The 24,774-nt window shown below is 35.9% G+C and overlaps 1 protein-coding gene and 1 non-coding gene across 3 annotated transcripts; both read right to left on the bottom strand.

Moving 5' to 3' along the window:
* Positions 1–1,805: 1,805 nt before the first annotated feature.
* Positions 1,806–24,761, bottom strand: TMEM167A (transmembrane protein 167A). 2 transcript variants are annotated; one of them, XM_049108303.1, is made up of 4 exons: positions 22,194–22,241; positions 15,266–15,375; positions 10,848–10,882; positions 1,806–5,985 (listed from the first exon to the last, which is right to left on the bottom strand). In XM_049108303.1, exons 1-4 carry the CDS (start codon positions 22,224–22,226, stop codon positions 5,915–5,917), a joined length of 249 nt encoding a protein of 82 aa, XP_048964260.1. In that variant the 5' UTR covers positions 22,227–22,241; the 3' UTR covers positions 1,806–5,914. The 2 variants fall into 2 exon arrangements, with proteins under 2 accessions (XP_048964260.1, XP_025293881.1); XM_025438096.3 differs by lacking the exon at positions 22,194–22,241 and adding an exon at positions 24,614–24,761 and having other exon boundaries at positions 4,162–5,985.
* LOC112654217 (small nucleolar RNA U109) lies at positions 13,296–13,430 on the bottom strand. Its single transcript, XR_003132878.1, has one exon. It is a non-coding gene; the product is annotated as a small nucleolar RNA U109 (small nucleolar RNA).
* Positions 24,762–24,774: the final 13 nt, after the last annotated feature.

The raw sequence follows: 24,774 nt of genomic DNA, 5'->3' as shown, positions 1-24,774 counted from the left end.
TATTTCTGTTCTTCATGGGAGGTCAAACTAATCGCCTAGGGTTTCAGAAAACATCTCAGTAGTTCCCTACATCCAATTCTAAGTGTTAACAGATGCAATTACATTTCTTTGAAAAGATGTTTGTGATGGTTAATACTTAAAACAAGTATTGGAGTTGCCAGTGGTGAGTGCAATTTTACTTTGTTGGTTTAGAATTATGTCACTGTGTTATTTTGGCCTTGATTCACTTAGAGCTAAGAGCGTGACCCATTAACAGAGATCTGAATGAGGTTTAGATTACTCATAAAACTCAATTTTCAGAAAACCCATCCAACTTTATTATCCTAGATTTTGTGTTCTACAGCTCTCTGAATTTCATATTGCAAACTTCTTAAACATATTGTACAAGTCGAAGTACGCTCATCATTTCCTAAGATTTTAATACATTAGTTAAAAGGAAAGCAATGAGTTTACTTATTCAATAAAATCAAAAGGAAAATGCTATCTTCTGGTTTTCAGAAGCCCTAATGAAATGTTACCGAGAGTATTCTATCTTTATGATTTTGAATTTCCAACGTCAAATCTTTTGGTGTTACCCTGAGCCTCCAGTCACTTTTTTTTTTTACATTTTAATATTGGAAATATTTCTTCTTCAGTGTTGCTCTTCTTGAAATCCTTCATGCCTTAATGGTTTCTTCCTTTTAAAAAAGTATCTTTGAACGTTATTTTTACAACATTTAGTCTAGACATAGTACTTGATCAAAAATGTTGAAATAACTCACAAATTACACGTTTTGGCAATTTGGCTACTGACCCTTAATCACTACATATTTACTCCTATTGCTTCCCTTACCAAGTTAAAGCTCAAACAGTAGTAGTGTCTGGGTATTTTGTAGTTCTTGAGTGTTCTCATCCTCCACTTACTGTGTGAAGAGATATACCCTTATTTCTAATATATGTTTTTTTTCCCCCAAATTTGTTATGGTTAAGGATATTGATACAAACCCTCTGAATTGAAAACAGATTTTGCTTTCCCACTGTGTTAAATTCAATGGTCTCAAGCAAAGCCATTTTGAATTGTTTTGATCGGAGTTAGAAATCAGAAATTTAGTGATTTTTCTCTGTAAGGTCTCAGATCAACTTGTGGTTATGATGGAGCAGTGAGGGAGGTTTACATTATATACTGAAGGAAATGACTAAGGTATTATTTTTCTATTCATATCTGAAATGCTTTTTAAGTTCAAAGTTCAACTAAAAAAGATAGCTGTTCCAATTCATTTGATTAAGTATATCCTTTCCAGTTACACTTGTAACAAAAGTTTATCTGTGTCAATTCAGTGCTGGGAAGGTAACAGTAGAAAGACCATGCTACCAAACAAGGCATGTGGTACATATAAACTTTTTCATATTTTTCATTAAATGGTATAAATAGACTGAATAATTGGTGGACACTGCTCACAGACAGATCTTGGACCAAGTGTTTGATATCAGAAGGCTCTTAATGGAAGACAAGGTTAAAGGAAGTGTTAACAATTAATACCGTCATTTTCATTCAGAATTCAATTTCTAATGAATGGGGGGGGGTTTAAAGACTTATCTAAAGCAAGTCATTTAGTTCTCTGAAATGAAATCTTAGTCATCTTTAGCTTTAAGATGCAAAACAACCTCCCCCTCAAAGAATCTTGACCAGCCATGAATTAAAATGCAGGTAAAATGAACAGAAACATTTCTCTTTTCCCATCTTACTCAAAAGCTGCCAATTTCAAAATTTTAACCTCTTAAAACCGTTCTCACTCATCTGACAGTAAGACAAAATTGGGAGGCTCTTGGGAGTTCGTTTTCATTTTTATTACACACCAGAAACATGTTCGCTAACCAGAGTAGGATGATTCTGTTCTCTTAAAATCACAGGGAATATATTTCCACCTCCTTTATTTTTTGATGTCAGAGCTGCATTTCAGATTATTTTGGGACTACTGTAGGGCAAAGTAAAAGAAACCACAGAAGGCAGTGTATAACTGACATAACCATGAAGCTATTTTTGGATGCCAGTAGTAACTTGCTGATTGGGACTAACAGGGCTATATTATTTATTCACAATGCTGATATTACTGTTACTTATATTTTGAACATCTGCTATTTCCTGACATCAAAGAAAGTTAAAAGTGGTCCCTAAGAATCTTCAATTCTTTTTAGCTTCCTATGATCTAGTAACTTCCCAAAGGCTTTGAAGAGAGTACAAGTCCTTGCTTATAAGAAATCTTTTTTGTGCTCTGGAAATGTAGACAGTGCAACCACCTCCACTTTTTGTGCAGATGTGTGCATTAAGAATCATGGCTGCTGGTCACCTGGGTGGCTCAGTTGGTTGAGTGTCTGCCTTCAGCTCAGGTCATGATCCTGGGATTGAGTCCCACGTCGGGCTCCCTGCTCTGCTTCTCCCTCTCTGTATCCCTCCGCTCTACTCGTGCTCTTTCTCTCAAATAAATAAAATCTTAAAAAACAACAACAAAAAAAGCATCATGGGTGCTTTTGTCATTGATGAAGTATGAGTTATTGAAAGTTCCTAAAAATACTTGACCTAATGTTACCTTGGCTTTATGTACTATGCAGGTGGGTCTCTGGAGAGTATACTATTGTATTCCTGGTCCAAAGTAAGGTTGGCATGGATATATTTAAACTTGTTTGCACATATACCAAAGATTTTTTTCCAAGGTTTTTTTTTTTTTTTTTTTTTTTTTTTTTGGTTAGGCAGGAGGGAACATATATTCAACTCCAATTTTGAGGTAGGTAATAATAGTGAGAAAAAATACAAGACCCTCTAGGATCTAACCTCAGTCCACCTTTTTAGGCTTATGTCTTAATACTCCTCCCCAAGGGCACAACAAGCTAGGTACTAATAGTTCATAAAAATATACCACTGGTGCTTCTGCATACTGCTCTTAAATTCAGTGTAAGCACTGCTTCTCTGGAAGGAAATTCTTATCTCTAAGTTGTCACCCTCATTTTCTTCTAGAGTCCTGGCATATTTCAATAATAACATTCCAATAATAAACATTATCATATTGCACTTGTATAAATAACTTCATCTCTCTCATCCATTGCACTGTGGAGCCACATCCTCATCCAACTACTGGGTGGAAGAAATTATGTACTTGTTTTTCTGTCTTCAGTGATAATGTACGGTCTGTACTCCATAATGCTGCTTGAAAGAATGGTGAAATGTATACATTCTATTTACAAATGTTAGGTCTTTCCCACAAAGCTAGGTAGAGATTTGTTTTTTTTCTTTGTACACCTGGAGGAGTCACTGCATTCTGACCTCTTCTAGGTACTAAGATAAAACTAGATTGATTTGCATATTACTAAGATGAAGGAATCTGTTACAAATTAGATACTACTATTATCCCTAGTGTGAAAGGGCTATTTTGAATTTGAACATGGAAAGTGCCTGACACAGGAGCACAGGCATTTACAAGATACTGGCCTTGAATCCAAATTTTTTTAAGCCATAGAGGGAATTCAACAGACCAAATGGTGTTTTGATGGACTATTTTTTAAGACCGCCTAGAAAGAAGACTAGCTCCTACCATGGACATAGCTGAGGCCAATCAGGAACTAAGTATCAGCATAAAACAATTTCTAGGAGAGACAAATAAAAAGCTAATGGAGCCAGGAAAGAGGTTAGGCAGAGGATTCAAACCTTGCAAAAGCTGTGGACTTCAGTGCCCACCATCCATCCCATCCAGCCCTGCGGTAAGACTATGTGACAGAGGCAGTCCATCTGATGCCAAATTGACCCTCAATCCTCTTCTGCATCCTGTCACCCCACCAAGACCACAACAGGAATATCTGAATATTCTGTGGGCCTGAAACTACCTACGCTGCCCTTTGGGTTAGAGAACAGGATTCAGCAGTAGCTCTTTGATAGAAATACATTAAAGAAAATGCTAATTGCTTTTCTTCATAGAATCCTGTGTCTTTCCTCTACCTCCCAAAGAGCTGGTGTTTCAAAAGGTCACAATGTCTGGGGGCAGAAATAAGCTGCCTCCCACTCTGTTGAGCATCTACACACAGCAAAATTTTTTATACGTTACCACAAATTTTTGAAAGAAATTATTTCTTCCTCCACATTCTACCTACTTTCTCCAAAATGCCAAAATTAAAGAAATGCCCTACAACTGATTACTCAGAATATGCTTCTCTTTATTAAATAATTAGATTTGTGTTAACATATAAAAAACTAGTTGACAAATCTTTTGGAAAGTCTAGTTGGCAGCAAGCAGAGTTGGACAACAGATGGCCACTCAGAAACCAGACCCAGAAAGGTGACTTACTCTGCACGTATATGCTGATAAGAGTCCTATTTTTAGGATACCCTGAAAATTCTTGACCTAATGCAAAGCCCAAAAGATAGTTCAGACACAATGATCATAACCTGATTCTTTGTCTAAAGCAAAATATACAAGATCCTCTAGGATCTATTAGCCAGGGAGATATGCCAAAAATGTAAAATAAACAAATATACTGATAGCCTACAGCAGTTTTTATCTTTTCTGAGAAAAGCAGGCAATGCATAACAAGCTTTTCTTACATGTTTCCTAGAATTCTTTTCAAGTAGTTTAAAGTGGTCTTTAAAAATATATGGCTTTTAGTTCCAGACTTTGTTTCTACAGAAAGAGCTACTGGCAGACTCATTTTAAAATAATTAAATAATTTTCTTTTCTTAAAAAAAGAAAAGGTATTAACAGCTGAGGACAATATCAGATTAGTACTGTCTATGATGGGCAATTTTTAAGTTCTTCTAAGCTGTGAAATTCTAACAATTTTGTTGAACCTTAAGAAATAGTAAATTAACTGCTCTATTGCAAAGTTTATAAGTCACATTCCAAATGTTTCTCTTGCTTTGATGAAAATTGTTGAAAGTCTTTGTTATCAAAACTCAAAGACATTTATGCCAAGGAATATGAAAAGGTACATTTGAAAACTGTTTAACACCACCTACTGAGTTCTAGTTCAAATTGACACATACAAAAGTAAACTAGATTTAAAGTGCTGTATTCAAAAACAAACAAATAAAATACAGTTTTTGTTCGGGGCAATTAAGATAAAAGACCTGACACTAAAAAGAATGAACACAAATAGCATTATCATTCTGTAATTGCTCTATTTTGCTATTTTCACTCTAAGAATGTAGTCTTATTCAGAGAATGACAGCTGATCAAATTTATGCTTAAAATATTTCTCCATACTCATCTAGAGTTTTAGAGGCTACTATACCAGTAAGCTATTCTAAACTCTTTTTATGCTAAATACAAACATTCTCCTGGTACTACTCTTAAGTCACATCTCATTTATCTTCCTCCTTAAAACTGCATAGGCTTGTTTCAAATAGCTGAAACACCTGTGACAAACTATAGTTTGCTTAGAGGTACTGTTAATGGTCTGGTGTGGCTGGAGGAAAAGCAAGCATTGTTAAATATGAATGCAATCCTTACCAACACAAATTGAACTTTTTTTTTCCCCAGTAAAAAAGCTAGTTCAGAAAAATGTCTCATTCTACAAGGATTTATCATTCCCAAATCACAGTGAAAGAAACTTGGGTAATTTACTAATTTTGTTTTCTATTATGCGCCTTGGAGATACCACACTAAGAACTGGTATCTGACATAAAAGAATAACATTGCAGAATGTAATATTGTAGTTACAGTACTGAGGTTGATTGTTACAGACATATTAAACTCTGAGTATTAAACGGTTACATCCTATTTATATAGAACATTGGTCCAATAACGAAAATAGAGGAGAGCAGCTGGAAATTTATCTCATTCAATGTTCAGAGATAAAAGGGTTAACCATTCATTCCATTATTTTCTGTAGATAAGTCCTTTTTTCATACTGAAATCCGATGGCAATTAAATTCTGATATTTTTCCAAGCTACTGCATGAAGAGGATGCTGAAGGCCATCACTATACAGCACACTGCAACATAAGGACTCTTCCGTTCACCTATTGAAAAAACGGGAGATATTCATGTTTATTAACTGAGTAGTTAACATGGATAAGATAAGGTTATTACTAAGGGAGAGGGAGACATAGGACTCAAGATAAAGCTCCTACCACGGAGGCCCATACATTTGGGGGGATGGGCCAAATAAGAACTAGATGCAACATAAAAGCAAGTACAATACAGAATGAGCAAACTTATGCTGATTTATTTCTAAGACTACCTCTTTTTCATGTGTTTAGAAAATCCCTGACACACCATTGCTGCGCCACTGCACAAACCCAGATACTGAAAATGTAACACAGAATGTAGGACACAGATCCAAGATAAATGATCTCAAATAATTGAATTAAGGACCCCCCCGCAATTGCTTATTTTTTCTTGTTAAAAACGGAAATTTCTATGCATAAAAAGAAATGCAACATAGAATTTTTAGCCATAATTTTTTCCCTCAGTGGTACCAATTCATGACACTTAAACAGGGATAAATAAGCAAGCATTCATGGATGAACATAAACAGAGAATGACCAATAAAACTTCATTTAAAAAATGGACATAAACTACAAACTAAGAAAAAGACTCTTAACTATAGAGAACAAGCTGATGGTCACCAGAGGGGAGGTGGGTGGAGGGATGGGTGAAACAGGTGATGGGGGTTATTAAGGAGGAGCCCTTGTGATAAATGCCACATGATATATGGAAGTGCTGAATCACTATATTATATGTCTGAAACTAGCATTACACTGTATGTTAGCTAACTGGAATTTAAAGAAAAACTTTATGATTACTCTTGGGTTAGAAATGTAGAACTTTGAACAACTAATTTTATGAGTCAATTTTCACATGTGTTTAAAAAGTGTTTTTACTTGGAGACTTTCCTTTGCATGAAGCAGAACAGAGCTGGCCTGTGAAACTGTCTTGCAAACAGACAGAGATCCTGTGATTGTGAGTTGTCCCAAACTCATCTTGTTCTTTTCCTGTTTTTCATTAATTAAGGGCTGTACAATTCCACAAAGTACCATGTAAAACTCTGGGGGTGCTTAAGAGAGGAAAAAGGAAGAAGAGGGAGTGATGTGCTACCTCTAGAAATAAGCATAGGCATATATGTGGCGTCCTGTAGTAGAGACTGTTAATACTACCCTCATTTGTATTTTTCTATGATGTTTAAAATCAGCTCTCATCCAGTAACTAAGTTCCTTTGGCAAGGAACTATTTCATTTGGGAAGTTTAAGTTTAGTTAACTATCTCTGGAAAATGTCAATCTTGACCACCATCATCAACTAAAATCCTCAAGGGCATTTTTATTTTCAGAGCTTCCTCAAAGAGCTCACAGTCATCCTGTTATCAATTTTACCTCTGTGTCTGCTCAATGACAATATTCATAGATGATACTACACACATACAAGTAAAAGAAGCATTTGCTGTTTTTCTTAAAGTGTTTTCAGTCCATAGACATCGGGCTACTTTCTATCTAAAGGAAAATCTAAAAAGTGAGACAAAAACATTCTCACAATGCCACTCACTATCTCAACTGGCAAAAATCTTTTTAAACTAAAAAGTAACTTGGGTCATCATTTTTAATCAATGTTAATTCTTTTGGGTAACAACCTAAGTTATCAAACAAAATCAAACCATTCAGACATAATTTTCAGGTGGATTTCATAAACAACCCAGTCAATCTAATTAGGACTAGATACTCTAATTGTCTAAAGTAGTCTTATTAAACACCTAAAAGAAATTAATATTGCCCTAAATTTTCCATCTGCTGGAAATTAAGTTTTGAGGAAGTTCTTCTCTTCCTCATCTTCCAACTTAGAATCCCATAATTTACATATGGGTTTCATTTTCCTGTTTTTAATTTTCTTAAAAGAGATTGCCATGTGGTAGAACTAAACATCTTTGGTTGAACTTGAGTAAGAATGTTACTTCTTGTCTGGTCTTAGGTCTGTTCAAGTGAATGTGAAACAGTTGCTGTAATGTGATGTGTAACATGATAAGATGATTTGGCTGGGCCTTTTCCTATTAAAGATGCATCCTTTCTTGGTGGATACATTCTGTGTCAAGATAAGAGAGGAGTGTGTGGCTGAGAAAGCAGCATATCAGCATCAACGTTTTCTGAGCCATTTTGTGAAAATGAAAAGCTAATGCTTTCACATAATTGGCAAGAAGGAATACTTTAAGTGAACCATTTAACCTATGGTATTCATACAGTTAAGAGAAAAAATGAAAATAATAACTGACCAGGCAAAAAGAAAGGCACAGTTTATAATGAGACATAAAAATAGATGATACTACAGGAAATCATTAAGAGAACTACAGACCAGATGCCTTAAATTTTTGGCTATACTTTTCATGAACAATTGTGAAAAGGTCATCTGGGTTGGCTACTGAATAAAGCTGTATATAATTCTCCAATTACATAAAATGGATTTAAAAATATCTTAACATTTAACCCCCCTCCCCCTTTTTAAAGATTTATTTATTTATTCATTAATGAGAAGCACAGAGAGGGAAAGGCACAGACATAGGCAGAGGGAGAAGCAGGCTTCATGCAGGGAGCCCCATATGGGACTCAATCCCGGGACTCTGGGATCACGTCCTGAGCCAAAGACAGATGCTCAACTGCTGAGCCACTCAGGCATCCCACATTTAAAATCCCTTAATTCAAGTATCTTGTATTTATGAATTAGCAACTTCATAATATTAAGGTGAAAACTCCACTGCCTAACTCCATTTTTATATTTTTAGCAATGAATATTAAGTATTACTCTGATACAGAGAATATCACTTATTAGAACTGTCTTGTTCTTCCATTATGTTCTCTCTTTGCAGTTTACCTGAGTTATTCTTTGCACTCTGTTCCTTGACATTATTTCATTTTCTGGGTGACTTGGCTTTGAAACAAGCAGTTTGGTTTACATATATTTACATTTACTACTAGCTATCTGAATTAGCCATCAAGGGTGCTCTTCTTTCTATCTCTCCCTTCTTGATTATTTTCAAAGTGGTTTAGATTTCTATTGTTATTTCAGGCTTTGCAGCTGTTGAGCATGACTGGATGTCAGTTAAGTCTGTACCACAAATCTCTGTAAATCTAGGCTGGGCCCTTTCAACTCTGGCACTACTGACATTTTGGGCTAATTCAATGTGAGGGGCTGTTGTGTGCACTGTAGCTTATTTAGCAGCATCTGTGACCTGTACTCAGTATATATTCCCCAAGTCTCGTTCTAACAAACAAAATGTCTCCAATTACTGTTAAATGTCCTGATTGATAACCACTTATCTAGGCCACACTTGTGCCTTAGCTACCTAAAGTCAATGATCTTCTCTATAAAAGAAAGATTCACTTGTCTATCACCCCAAGAAATAATAAAGTATGGCAAAAACACTAAGGAAGGACAGTTATGCTAAAAGTATAGTGAATTCTCAAGGCCTTGAAAGAGATACTTTTCTCTGAAACTCCATACTACACTTTCATTTTCTATAGCAAAACACCTAAAAGGCCAATGAATCCTATAATCTCATCATAACAGATTTTAAAAGGACTTCTACATGATTTGGTATGACACTCAAAACTTCCACTGTTAATGGGTCTTGTTTGTCACCAAAAGCTCAAGGGAAGAAAACTTGCTCTCTTATAATTAATTATTTCAATGGCTAACAAACTATTTCTAAAATACATTTATTTACAAAAATTTCTAAATGTCACAAAACTTTAGCTTGTAGTTTTTAATCTTTAATCAATTTTTTTCCTGTTATGGACCATCTTCTAATATTTCCACATCTCTGAGAAATGAAACCAAAAGTAAAACATAATTCTCTAAATGGAAGTTACCTAAGGGACATGGCCCCTAAATTCCCCCTCTTATTTAAAGTGATTCTTTGGGGTAATTAAGGCTATTGTTAGACTAGCTAAGTAGACTGTCAAATGCAGTAAAATTTTTCTTTTTAATCAAAGTCTCTTTACTTTATAAAAGAAAAAATAGTTACATATGTATTAAATATTGGAAGAGTACTAAAATTAAACTTTTTTTTTGAGGAATTCATAGAAGTAATTCCAAAGAGAGGTAATAATCTTTTGTTCTGTCCAAGTGGAATAAGCACAAATGCTCTAAAATGTTTTTTTTGAACTAGCTATGTTAAAAAGGGTCTGATCTATTATTAGAGATTACTGGTGAATTACATCAGTAAAGTACATTTTAATTCATTCACCTGCCAAGCACTTGAGAGTGTACTATGAGCTTGGCACTGTGCTAAATGTTATATACATATAGGGATGGGAATAAGAATAATTATTATTTAAACAAACACATGATGACACTTAGAAAATAATCACATTTAACTTTGATCAATTAGAACAAAACTCAGCTATGACCACATGTGTTTGACAGGTCAAACATTTAATGCTTTCTAAAAGACAACATTCTTGGACTTAGCATAGGGCAATAAAATGAATACGTTTAAATTGTTGCTTAGAAGTCTTTCATCAGATAGGAAATTTATCCTTAGTTATCAAAATAGTACACAGTATACAGAGCAGCATACTCTATACTATCAGCATGTGTGTATAAAAACTATACACATCTGTCTGAAATCTCAACACCTGGAATGCATAGTATTGGATATCTGAATTAGATTTTTCTTGTATTCTCCATCTTCCTGCTACTTAAGTATTATGAGGTATCCATCATGTCTAGTTTTAAATAGCACAAGGAAAAGAGTTTGGGGGAATTCCATAAACTTTAGCAAAAATGTGCAAAAAGGCCTGCAGTTTAACACTGACATTTGATTTGTATGAATATGGCTTAAGTAAATTGCCAACAATTTATAGCTGAAGATGGGGAGATTATAAGCAAAAACTTACCAATTCTGGCGCACTTCCAAAATATACCCAACAATCTGCATAGGATAAAAAAGGAAAAAGTAGCTACTGATTACTGGGAACAGTGTTATCATTCTCTCAGTATCCTATAGAGCATTCATTACAAACTGGCATTTTCTTTCTGATACTTGATATTTCAAAACTGAAATTTATTTGATATTGAGCTACCATTTATGTAGGAAAGTAGGACACAGTGAACTTCAAGTACTTTATTTTCAAAAGTAAAAAATGCATATGCCAATTTACATAAACATTATTTTTGAGAAAATGATAAATGAACACAGTTGGTTTGGGGTGATTTTGACACAAGATATACAACTCTCACACTAAAGAAATTACTTTTCACAGAATGCAGTTCTGTATTTAAACGATTTATAACCATGAACTCCAATGACAGGATTTACATAATTGTCATGCAATAAAGGACGATATAAAAATATGTGCCCATGTTTTCAATATAAGTACAAAATCCTAGTTGAGGGACACTGTGCATGAGTTAACTAAATATGGCATTTAAAACACATACATTCTGGAAATAAGAAATAGAGTGATGTTCATTTCAATTCTATGAATGAATATACTATGAATTAAATACAAATTGTACACATATTTCACTTAAGATATATAAAAAGTACCAGTTTTTTAAAAAAAATACCAGCTTTAAAAGAAAACCAATGGAGTCATTCAATGAATATAGATAGCTAAAAGATATAAAAAGATTGTAGACGGCCATTTTGTTGCTCTGACAAGAGAATTATTACATGGCTACAAATCAAGATAAATCAGCAGAACTTATTATAGTAAGTTAGAATTGGTGTAACAAAATTGAAATACTTAAATTCCAGAGAAATTTATATTCTTTTTTTTTTTTTTTTTACGTAAGAGATGGCTAGCTGATGAATAATTATATCTGAGTGGTTAGCACTGAAAGAAATTACTGGTTCAAGTTCCATATACATTACTCCTCTGAAGTATAACTTTCTGACCTCAAAGCAAAAAGTTTCTTAGTTCAGATGACATGAAATGGGAAAAATACAAGTTTATTTTGAAGGATGGCCATTCTGACAAGTGCAACAATTTTACTATAGGAATAAAAGGACAAAATTCAAATATACTCTTGAAAATAAGAAGGATAATATAAGGACCAGATTGTGCCTAAATTTAATCCTACTTAACTGGTTGCATAACTATGAGCAAGTTATTTTCTCTTCAATAGGACTCACCCTCATAGGCTTGTTATAAGGATTCAATGAGTTATTACACAGAAAGTCTTCAGAAGAGTAACTAACATATGCCATGTTCAGTAATAAATAGGTTAATGGCACATATGATAGTAATTTCAGGTATCACTTAAAACTGGCTTACATGTCATCAAAAAGTGGAAGGCAGTTAGTCATCTGCAATGCCACGGATCCTTGATTCTAAAAACCTATTGATTATAACATTCATTATTGATTTAAAGCTACTCTGGATAAAGGATTCAGAGGCAGGACATCCAAAGCTCCTGTACAGGAAGCCTGGAGTCTCACAGAACATAATCTAAAACCATATTATCACAATTAGGGTCATTTCAGGTTTGAAATAACTCAAAGCATCACTGGGAAATTGTTTTAACATACATTAAAAACTACATAAATGAAAAAGATTTCCTAACTCAGGCAACTTACAGATTTATCAATACCACTTTGGCCTTTCCCATATATTTCCCTACCTAGACATATTTCTATAATATGCCAAATGCTATTTATCAAAACACAGGAACTTATGCTGCTTGGGTTTCCATGGTTTATAAGCCAATAAATATATCTACCGATAAAGCTCATCAACTTATTTGATTAGCTATTTCTTATTATAGACTATCAGGTCTATAATAATAGGAAATGAGGCAAAGTGGCAATTGTTTATTGCTGCTTTTTAGTTTTATATTATTTGAAGCAGCAAAAAAAATGTTATTTTCAAGAATGAAATCAACAAGAATCTGTTTTATCTAGTCTAGATATCTCATACTCAGTATAACAAGTTTATTTTGAATCTCGTAAAAACATACATGTAACAGAGAAGGACAATGGCCTGTTGAGAATTTCTCCCAGAGAAAATATTTCTTATACACAAGTCAAAATAAAATGGGGCCTAACATTTCTATAGAAACAAAGTTTTAAGAAAAGCCTTTAAACAGTTGACTGTATTAATATATGTTTTTGTTTTTTTAGATTTTATTTAATTGAGAGAGACCGATAATGACAGAGATAGCGAGAGAGAGCACAAGTGGGGAAGAGAGGGAGAAGCAGGCTGCCCTCTGAGCAAGGAGTTAGATGTGGGGTTTGATCCTAGGACCCTGAGCAAAGGCAGATGCTCAACCGACTGAGCCATCAAGGTGCTCCTCAGCATATGCTTTAAATATAAAAATAGGTATGCTATTTCTTTGCTTTTATATGTAGGAGAAATATACTACTACTCAACCTCTACTGTAAGGCTGGTAGCCCTGAGAACTCCTTTTTTAATGTAGCATGTAATGGATGTATTCTTGCTCCCCAAAGAATGAGGAGCAGACTTTTCCACATGCAGTCTACTTTCTTCCTAACAGCATCAGAAAAGCAGAAATATTCTATTTTGCTACTATGTGATTTTTGCTTAATGAAATAAACCATTAAACATCTTATTTAGGTGGATGTTATGCATTATATTATAATACCAAACAACAGATCAATGAGAATGCCTACTGGTTTCTACCATATGCTCTAAGTCAATAGTCAGGGGTTGCAGAAGGAAAGGAAGACATAAAACCACTTAGTTGGGGAGAAAGGCTTTATTTGTTGCTTTCTAAGCAACAAATAAGATTATGTAACTTCAACAAAGGGACAAAGTACTATATAATTTCAAAGGAGGACAAAGCAACTGAGTGGAAGACTAAGTGCAGGAGGACTTCAGAGAAAAACTTGTGATGAAAAGTCATCATCTACAAAGGAAGAGGGGCATTGTCATAAAAACTGATGGACAAATACCATCAGTAGGTTAAATAAAATCCCTCAGGCCAATAGCAACAGATGATCAATTTACTAGAACAGGATTATCAGTTTGTAATATTCAAAATTGGTTAGAGGTTCTATTTACTCCTTTATACATGTTTAATAACCCTAGGAAATAAAAAGGGAAAATGGTAACAAAAGCCAAGTGATTCAGATAACAGAATGTTTGAATAAATGCTAATTATGTCCTCAAAGATAGAATGGAGATGAAGGAAAGTGAAGCAGAAATTATTACTCTCATGGTTATCACCTTGCCTCTTGTATATTTTCATTAGTGGAATAGAAATTGACCTTGTAGGATCCTAATTTGGCCTGATACAGGTTTTGGAGATAATTATTCCTATGTGAAGTATTTTTTCATTCTTTTATTTCTTAAAACGATTGAGGAGGTATAGGCTTTTATCAAGAAAGGATTAAGACACTTTTCCATAGAAATTAATAAATATGCAAGGCAAAGAAAGTTTACATAGCTTCCACCACATGGTCTGTTTTTTTTTTTTTAATATACCTTTCCTTGTGGTTGAAATCAATATGTATTTCTGTTTTATGAAGATGGCACTTTAAAAATTTTAATTCTGTGTGGTATCATATTGAGCTCAAATTTTTTCAGGATGTGAACATAAAATAAAAGGGATGTGGCAAGCCCAAGACTTAATTTTTATTATGGCTTTAAGTAAGCTAAATTTCTCCATATGTTTGCTTTCTAATAGTAACAGGGAGCCCATATGATTAGAGCAGTCTTGGACTGGACAGAGAATGGCCACATTATAGTCGAATGGACACAGTGCTTGCAAACTCTTTTATGCTTCAAAAAACAAGATAACCAACTTTACTAATTATTTCACTAAAAAATAAGGCCCAATATGGTCTTTGATGGTACTAAACTGTTATTTCTAATCCCATAAAAAAACCTGCCATGTCTTTAAATATACTTCTCCCTATCCCTCTCAGTCTAACACATTTCAGGTCACTTCTGATATTTTAATAAATAAAAATTTATTGGAAAGCCTGGGTGCCTCAGCAGTTGAGCATCTGCCTTTGGCTCAAGGGTGTGATCCTGGGGTCCCGGATCGAGTCCCACATGGGGCTCCCTGAATAGAGCCTGCTTCTCCCTCTGCCTGTGTCTCTGCCTCTCTCTATCTCTGATGAATAAATAAATAAAATTTAAAAACAAAACAAAACAACAACAAAAAAATTTATTAAGATACTGTGAACAAAAGTTTTTAGTTTTTAAAAACTAGGGGAGAAAGTGTAAAAAGTTATTACAAAACTAAGTGATATACAGGAATTAAATTATTTAATGACTTCTATGCTAATTTATCCTCAATGTCTATAGGAACTAATTTGGGGGATTAGGTATCATTAGTAACATACCCAGTTTTATTTCTGTCCAGGAGGCTGGGTGCCAAGGATCGGATATAAGCACAGGTACATATAAGCAGCAAGATTACAGTCAACAGACTCTGAAAATTGAAAATGGCAGACTAAAAAGAGAAAAAGAAAAATTAATATCGCAAGAAAAACAGCAAAGGTAAAAAAAATGCCAGACAATTTCTATTAAAAATCATACTTTTGTTCCTCTTATAGGCAAACAGAATAACATGTCTGAGAACACTTAAAATCCCAAATCATAAGGTATTCCGAGAGTGTACTTTCCTCTCCATTCTTTCGACTAAGGAATGCAGAAGATGCAACAAAAATTCTAAATTCAAGAACTTGAAAACACTACTAAAGATGACATGAATCCAAAAAAAGCTCACCAAAACGTAATCAATTTGTGATTAATATAGATGTTCTAGGAGCCTAGACTACTAGGCAGGACATAGTTTTTTCAAGCTCTGCAGATACATGGCCTTAAGACCTCAGCTGAATCATTAACCTAAGTCTCTCTCTCACATCCATAAAACTGGGTGGGCAGTGGGGATATGGACTAACTGTTGCCTGAAGTTTCTCTCAGTTCTGAAATTTTTTTTTAGGAGAAGAATGCTTTCAATCTAAGCAATCATGTTCCATGCATTGACTAATCCTAAACTATTAGATTTTGGTGAAAGAAAACCACTTGCTCTTTCAGTGCTGATTCTTTAGAAATTATTCAAAAAATTTAACACGGGAATCACAGGAAATCATTTCCCCAAAGTAAAATGGAGGTGGACTCAGTCTATTCAGAATTCAGCTCAAGCATCATCTTTTCCAGAAAGTCTCCTTGGACCCATCGGCCCCCCACCTCCTTTTCTCACATTGAACTCTCGTTTCTCCAGTTCCCACACAAACTGTTACACATTTTATAATACTCATCCCTGAAAGTGGATAATATCTTATCAGGCTCTGAACCCCAGCTTCTGACTTTTCACCTATCAGAGAGTAGACCAATAAATAATGGTTGAATAAATAAAACAATTTGAACAATGTTTCTATTACGTAAGGTAGGTAAATCAATCTCACACAGTAACTAGCAAAATGCTTATTAGTAAACTCAGAAGGACCTCCTATAGTGACTGTCAGAGGTTAGACAAAGAATAAGAGCTATGAAAAATTTTTGAGAAAGGCCAAATTGTTACTTACAAATATTAAATGTCGCCTGAAAAGCCCAAAAAATCTAGTGAATAATAGTTATAGACAATAAGGGAACTGAGTAAGGTGGCTGGGTACCTAATTAAATATTTAAATCAAGAGTCTTCAGAATTACATTATCAACCAGCTGAAAGACCTAATGGAAAAAAAAGTCTATTTGTAATAGCAACTAGAATAAAAGCTGAAATACCTAGGAATAAGCTTAATAAGAAATGCAGCACTGGCATTAAAGAACAAAACTGACAAAATCTTTAAATGTACTAAAAAACATAAAAGTAGAATGGAGTGGAATACCAGCATTGGAAAGCAACATCATAAAACTAGCATATAAATTTAAAGTGAACTCAATACTAACCAGTTATTTTCAAAATACACAACCGATTTTGAAGTTCATATGGAAAAATAAATCAGAATCAAGAATGGTTATTCTTAGGAGATTCCTTAAACAAGAACTAACCTTGTACCAAACTGTCAATAGTTTTTAAGCTGTTATTTATTTTTATGATAAATCTTTATAAACTATTCAAAACATTAAGAAATTATACATGTTATTTATCACTATTCTTAAGGACAAAAAATATTTATGTACAATGCTAAGCAGTGGGGAAAACTGCACACAAAATATCACAATCAGCATATCTTCAGGTGGGTAAACCTTTATGCAAACGAGAGGGGAGAATGCAATGATTATCTCTGGAGGGTTTTTAATCCAATTCTCAAATTTTCTGGATTTCTCAAAATTTCTAAGTGGTATCTTAAGAGTCTGAAAAAGATAATTATTTGTAATTACTATTTTAATAGTTTTGTATGCAAATCATTTCTTCTTGGATATATAAAGGATAAAGTTTAGTATGTCTTGGTTTCTTATTGAATTGAATTTTAATTTTATGTTTGTGAAAGCAAGTTATACAAATTTTATAACTGAAGTAAATCAATAAATGAACTTAAAGAGAAATTCTATATAGAAAACACAGTATTTCACAATGTTTATCTTTCAAAGATCTCATTTTCAACATGTATATATTGATAGAGTATTTGATAACAACCTCCTGAAATATAAGGCACAGATTTCTTTCCAGCCAACATAACTAACAATGTATTTAGTATCTACTGTCTAGAGCATGAGGCTAGACACAGGATTAAAAAAAGTACATAGCAGGATTCCTTCCTTTCAGAAGTCTATAGCTAACAACAATAACTGATATTCACCAAAGGTTTGTTTTGGATTATTTAATCTATCCTCATATATTTGAGAAAGGTGTTACTAATACCTTTATTTTATATATGAGACAACTGAGGCACACAGCAATTATGATCAAGTTAGAACAGGACATATATTTTAAAGAGTAAATAGCAATTCCCTGTAGCATATGCTAAGTGGTGGCTGAACCATACTGGCAAAAAAAAAAAAAAAAAAAAAAAAAAAAAAGCTGTTTTCATAAAAAAAAGAAGTCAGGAAAAGCTTCAAGAAGCAAGGACTAAGTCAAGAAAGGGCACAATTAGATTGGCAAAATAGAGAGCAGGCTCCAGAAGAAACAAAAGAATGGAAAATATGAATGTTTAAGGAATTTGCATGTTTAAGGAATAATGAGCAGACATTGTATTAAGCAAAGAACTGATGTGGTAGAGTGATTGGAAAATCAATTTGTAAAGTAGGTTTATCATGTTCTTAATGGAGTATCTATATTTCACAATTTTGCAATATGTACTTTTTCCTTCCCTGAATGTCCAGTGGGGGGAAAAAAAAGCTTAAATGATATGATGTCTGGGATTGGTTTCTAAATAATCCATTGTATATGGTGTATATGGTGTGAGGTGTGGGGTTGATGAAATGCCGAGGAATGAGGCTTCACTATACTCTTACCTCTGTATGTTGAATTTTCATATAATAAAAAATTTTAAGAGGCACTTAAAGACATGCCTATTATTACAGAAGTGGGGTGTGTGTATATATACATTCGTGTGTGAAACCACTTATAGATGAAAACCATTTACAAGTGTGTAATATATGATACATACAACTTTGTTTCTGGGGTTTATAGACTTGAAAATTTAAACAAATATTCTTAGGTGGTAAAGTCTTTTAGATGTACTCCTATTCTGACCAAACAAGAATGTTTCAAACTTAAGACATTAGCCTACTACTGCTTACCCTACCTAAGCATTCCTTTTAATGCTTAGCATCCGTTGTCCTCTGATAGAAAATTTTTGTCTCAGATTTAAAGGAAACAGATGTTCCTGTTCTTGTAGAAAAATAATGGAGATTTTCAATAGGAAAATGTTATTACAAAGGAAGAAGCTAAGAAAAAAAGCCTATTCTATTATAAAATAGAGGAAAAGATGATTAAAAAAGGTGATAAAGGAAGTAAAATTTATTTACTGTGTTTAGTTTTTTTCAGATCATGAAATCTTTTTCAAGTTACTCTTGTGTTTTTGCACAGGCCATCTATTTCTGCCTAACCATCATGTTTCAACATAAGAGTCACCTCTTCTGTGAAGTCTTCCTGTCCCCACTTGCCACAACAAGCAGAGTCAGGATCGTTGTGCGTGTGTATATGATGGATAGCACCCATCAAACTGTACTGTAATATTCTTCTCTATTTAAGTTTTTATCAATTCTTTGTGCATATTAAACAAAATAGTTCAGAGAAGTCACTGAAAAATGTTAAATGAACAGGCACTTGAAACAACTGCAAATAATGAACATTTTAACAAATTCAAGAGCATACTTAAATTCCAAATTAACAACAAAAATTCTAAATTAACAATGCATGCTATTAAAAAAAGGACAGATTACACTGCTGAATATTTTGTTAACTATCCAAGAGAAATTGTCACACATGGCACTGCATTTATATTTACTTGTCAATGATATTTTGGAAAATGCAGATGGAAGAAACAAATACCCTGATGTTTATATGTGAAGGGCCCAGGCTGGAGGGTAAAATAAAAGCCTCAGGTAATTAATTCCCTCTCAGCATCTCAATCTTCTTGTATCACTAGCTGGAATTCACAGAAAGTTCTACCAAGAAGCCAGATTCAAGGTACTTGCATATGGGACAATGAACGTATTGACTCCACCTAACTTGTTAAGAGATATACATCTTCAAGAGGTGTGGATGACCTGACCGAATAGGCTAGCTGGTTGGCATCTAATTCCAGAACCTCAAGAAATTCTCAAATCTAAAGTTTACCTACTTTTCAGTTGGGAAATGCCAGGGAGTTATACAATGGCATGCTGCCCAGTTTAAACAAATTTAGCTAAATATTAAACATCAAATAATGCACATTGCAACTAAGGAATTATAATTCAACTCACTCCTTCTGGAGGCTCTAGGAAAAGAATGTTTTCTTGCCATCTCCAGTTTCTAGATGCTGTCTGCAGTCCTTGGTTAGTGACTCCTCATCACACTGACCTTGATACTTCTTTTGTGACTATGAGCCCACTGCCTCCCTCTTAAAGGGAACCTGTGATTGTTTTCTCTCCCCATTCCAAAAAAGAAAAAAATTTTTAAAGATTTTATTTATTTATTCATGTGAGACAGAGAGAGAAAGAGAGAGAGGGAAGGAGGCAGAGACCCAGGCAGAGGGAGAAGCAGGCTCCATGCAAGGAGCCAGACATGGGACTCAATCCTGGGACCCCAGGACCACACCCTGGGCTGAAGGCGGCGCTAAATCACTGAGCCACCCGGGCTGCCCCCCATTCCAAAATTCTTAATCACATACATCCAATCTCTTTTGCCAAGTAAGAGACATATTTACAGGGTTTTGTTTTTTGTTTTTAGTGGGGAAGGATATTCTGTCTACCACACCTAACAGACACTTCCTTTTCATTCCCTAGACTTGGGGCTGCCTGTGATACTCTCTGGAGCACAACCTCAAATATGATCAGAATGGTGACATCTGGGGTTGTGGAATATAGCAGACTTGCCCTGCCTTTTAACTGTTAGTCTCAAAAGTGTTAATTCTTCTAAACAATGTAATGGAGATCCTAAACTATTTTTCTCCAAAGGACCCTTTTACTAATCCTTCCATGCTCAAGACCTATCATCTCCTACTCACAGACTTTCTGATATGCTTCAAATAATTACGCCACTGTACTAAATTAAACCATCCAAACAAAAAAGAAATATACTTGAGAAATCACTCTGTTTAATCATTCTTAAGTAAATCACAATTTGTTAGGCCATCTGAAATAATGAAAATAATTCAGACTTTCACCTGGCCACTGCTGCAGATGAACTAACTTATCAGTGAATAGATGGAGATTGGTTGGTGCAAAGCTTAGTGCTAAAACAAAAAAATTACTTGTGATGTTAACACATCTTTTCAAAAACTATTTTCAAGTCAATTTTAAAAGTTAGGAATATTTATTTCAGATTCAATATTTATCATTTTATCTATGAGGATACAATTTCTTGTTTTCAGTCATATCTGAATGTTAAAACTATATTCATTAAGTTTGGATATAAAGGCAAGAATTCAGTGTAAGGTTTTGTTTAAAGATTTATAAAAATAGTTTAAGAAACCATCAGAGGCATTAGGAATAGAGGGAAAAATAGGGGAAAAGATGCCAGTAGTATAATTATAGGCACAGAGAAGTAATGAGAAAGGCGCAGAAATACATGTATTTATATGCTAAAACAGTTGTCTTAAGTGCTCAGTGACTGGTTGCTAACTGTACTTAATCTACAGAAAAGACTACGGCTACAGTATTTTCATTAGTCTTGGATCACTTGAACTCCACATAGCTTATTTATTTTTAGCATTATCAAAACAAATTGCTTAACCCATTGATGAACGGTCTTCCTTATGCATATAACACCGTGTGGGAGCTTGGAATGTTGATTGCCTCTTATGAGGGAGTAATTGACATATTAAATTCCTCCAGTTTAACTGGAATTCACTTTAAAACAAGAATTTAATACCAAAGATAACTTTTAAAACCCCAAATAGTAACAATTTTACTCGTTTTAAGACTTACTGCTTTTACACATTTATCCTTCTCTGGAGGTGGAAGGAGACCCAGAAATGATATTCCTGACCTAATTGTGATAAAAATTACCCAGCACTACAAAAGTGGGTCAGCATTTTATCATTTACAAATCTAGGTCAGGCCAGCATTTTCTAACTAGTTTCTACTTGTAAACTTATACGTATCACTATTATCTTTTAATATGGGAAACATGGAAATGCAGGGATAAATGAAACCTGTATATAAATGTGCAAACAGCAAACACCCCCCCACCCCCACTTGCCCAAGATAAGTCACTTACTATTTCCATTCACACAGAATTATTGACGTTTTCTTTTGGTGTTATTAGCATCTAAGTTCAACCTTTGTTGCTTACTATAAGGGAGCACTGAAATTATACCTGATATGCAAATTATCTTGGTTTAATTTGAAACCAAAAAACTAGGATTGCCTAATGTTTTGATGTTGAAAACCTGTCTCAGTATCAGTGGCCATTAAACATTTGCATTATTTAGGAAATAATCCAGTATATAAATTTGCCTTGAATAAATCTGCACCTCTACTTATAAAAGGAGGAGCTGGATGAAATAGTCATTTGATCTTATTGGTCTTGTCTAAAAAATGTAGAGACCTTTTCTACTTACACTTTCCACTTAAAATTAAGAACTTTCAAGGCTATGAGGAAAGCTGTAGCCCAGAGTAGAAGCAACTCAGTTCTGTTCTCCACTGGCAACGTAGGTGGTCATTTGTACTTACTTTCATCTCATTGTCATGGTACGTATAATGCATTTGCTATGTTTCTGTGGCTTAGTTTCAGAACGATTTTATAGATACCAGAGATCTAAATATAAAGCAACAAGGGGATCAAAGAGTTGATAGGAGAAAGCATATATAGAACTAGGATAAGCAGTGGATTTACAAAAAGCAATAAATACTTGACATGTTCTTGATAATTTGATAAGACACAAGTATTCCAAAGGACAAAGTGCAAGTCTTATTATGAAGAAAAGTGTTCCGACCATGCAGTCGGGAACGACCAAGACTGATAAGTGGGACAAACTTCTTAATATATGGAGTCAAATGGTATGAAGCCTGGCTGTTCTTTAAGAATCACTTGAAGCTTTTAAAAACTATCAGTGCCCAGAAATTTGGACTGAACTGGTTGTGCTCCGAATTTTTTTTTTTTTAAGATTTTATTTATTTATTCATGAGACACACAGAGGCAGAGGCAGAGGGAGAAGCAGGCTCCAAGCAGGGACCCTGATGTGGGACTTGATCCTGAATCTCCAGGATCACGCCTTGGGCTGAAGACAGGTGCTAAACCACTGAGCCACCCAGGCATCCCTGCACCTAATTTCTTAAAGCTCTTTCCACTACACATGTTGTTTTTCTTTATTGTAGCAGACAACACATGGAATTTACTGATTTAATAATCTCCCCCAGTGGACTATGAAGTCCTTAAAGGCACTGAGCATCTTTTACATGACTGTTTCCTTAGATGTGTAAAGTCTCTCTAGTTGCCATTAAAAGACCTGGTCTGTACTTTAGAAAACTCCAGCAAGAGAGGGAAGAAATATACGCAACAATGTATTGCTGTTTTTTTTGTGGTTAAGAGCTATGCTTGGAGGGACCCTGGAATCGTTGTATACATGAAAAGAGACTCAGAAGAAAATAGAAGGGCAGGGAAGGATTTCTGGGAAGAGGTTACCCTTAAAAAAAAAAAAAAAAAAAGAATAAGTCTTTCTTCTTTTTTAATTGAAAGAGGAACCACAATTCTCTAAGTTAAATAACAGTCCGCTAATGACACTACCGAGCGGAAGTGTACTGATCCGATTGTGTGGTAGGGAAGCAAAGGAGCTGGAGCATATTCTGGGCTAAGGAAGGCATAACCTGCCAGCAGACTCCCATTTCCTCTGTTAAGTGGTAAAGTTCTCCAGCAAAGGCAGTTTTCTATGCCCCATCTAGAACCAAAGCAGATGGGGGAAAGCAAGATACGATGAGTTTTCGATTAAATGTCTAAGTGTTTAGTGTTGGTATGGAGTTCTGCGGGAACTTCTACAAACAGAAGCTGGGTAACTCCCACCTCACAAGAGCTTTTTCCTGGCGGGGTTGGTCATGGTTGCTTTCGATACTGTGATCAAAGATCCTCATCCTTGGGGATCCCTGGGTGGCTCAGCGGTTGAGCGTCTGTCTTTGGCCCAGGGAGCGATCCTGGAGTCCCGGGATCGAGTCTCACGTTGGGCTCCCTGCATGGAGCCTGCTTCTCCTTTCTGCCTGTGTCTCTGCCTCTCTTTATGTCTATCATTCATTCATAAATAAATAAATAAATCTTTAAAAAAAAAGATCCGCATCCTTCCCCCAGAAACATGCTCATCAGTGCAACATTCGGCCTGTGGATGTGGTGGATTCACCCGGTGTAGAGGCCGCTCGCGTGTCCCCGGGCCTTCAGACACAACGTGGGAGGTTCCACTACTCCTGACACCGCATCTGTCCTCTGTCCTCGAGGCCGGGCACCATTTGCCTTTTTTTTTTTTTTTTTCTTTTTCTTTCTTTCTTCCCCCCTGCCTGGAGGAGATGTATGCATTTCTTTTGAAGACTTTTCACGACTCGTTTTAAATTTTCCTAAGAGGCCCCAGCTACCCATGGAATCTGCAGTGACACAACATCATACACCCACCCCTAAGCCTGGGCGGGGAAGGCCAGACCCCACCAGCACGTTCCTAGAAGGAAAACCCCTTCTGCAAGCAAAGATCGCCGACCGGGGGCCTGAGTGGTCCCCGACTCGACAGACAAAACTGGGGCGGAGGGGTGTGCAGCTCGGGGTTTCCTGGGCCACAACGCAGCCCCTGCGCCAGGCCCTGGACGAGCGCGATCTCGAGGCCTCCACGCCTCCCCAGGGTCAGGGCCCACACCGAGTCTTACGCAAACCACAGCGTTAAGGCAACCGGCGCGTTTCCTCGAAACAAATGAGAAAGGGGGGCCGTGCGGGAGGCGCCGGCACCTGCCACCGCGGGGCCTCTCGGGCGCGGGGGCACCACACGGCTCCCGGGCCTGAGCGCCTCCGAGCCCGGCGGGGTCAGGCCAGGGACGGGGCTCCCCGCCCTCCCTCCAGCCCTGGCTCGCGCCCGCGGCCCCTTCGCGAGGCTCGGCGGCGACCCCCCAGCCCCCGGTCTTACCATAGTGAGGCCGGCGGAGCCCCAGCCACATCACCCTTCCGGGCCCGGGGCGGAAGAGGCGTGCGCCCCCGCCCCGCGCCGGCCCTCACCCCCCTCCTCTCCGCCCCTTGTCCGGTTGGGCCTGTCGCGGCACGTCCTCCACAGCCGCGCCACTCGGACGC

The sequence above is a fragment of the Canis lupus genome, chromosome 3, assembly GCF_003254725.2.
Source record: "Canis lupus dingo isolate Sandy chromosome 3, ASM325472v2, whole genome shotgun sequence".
Lineage (NCBI taxonomy): Eukaryota > Metazoa > Chordata > Mammalia > Carnivora > Canidae > Canis > Canis lupus.
This window is presented reverse-complemented; position numbering and strand designations above follow the sequence as displayed.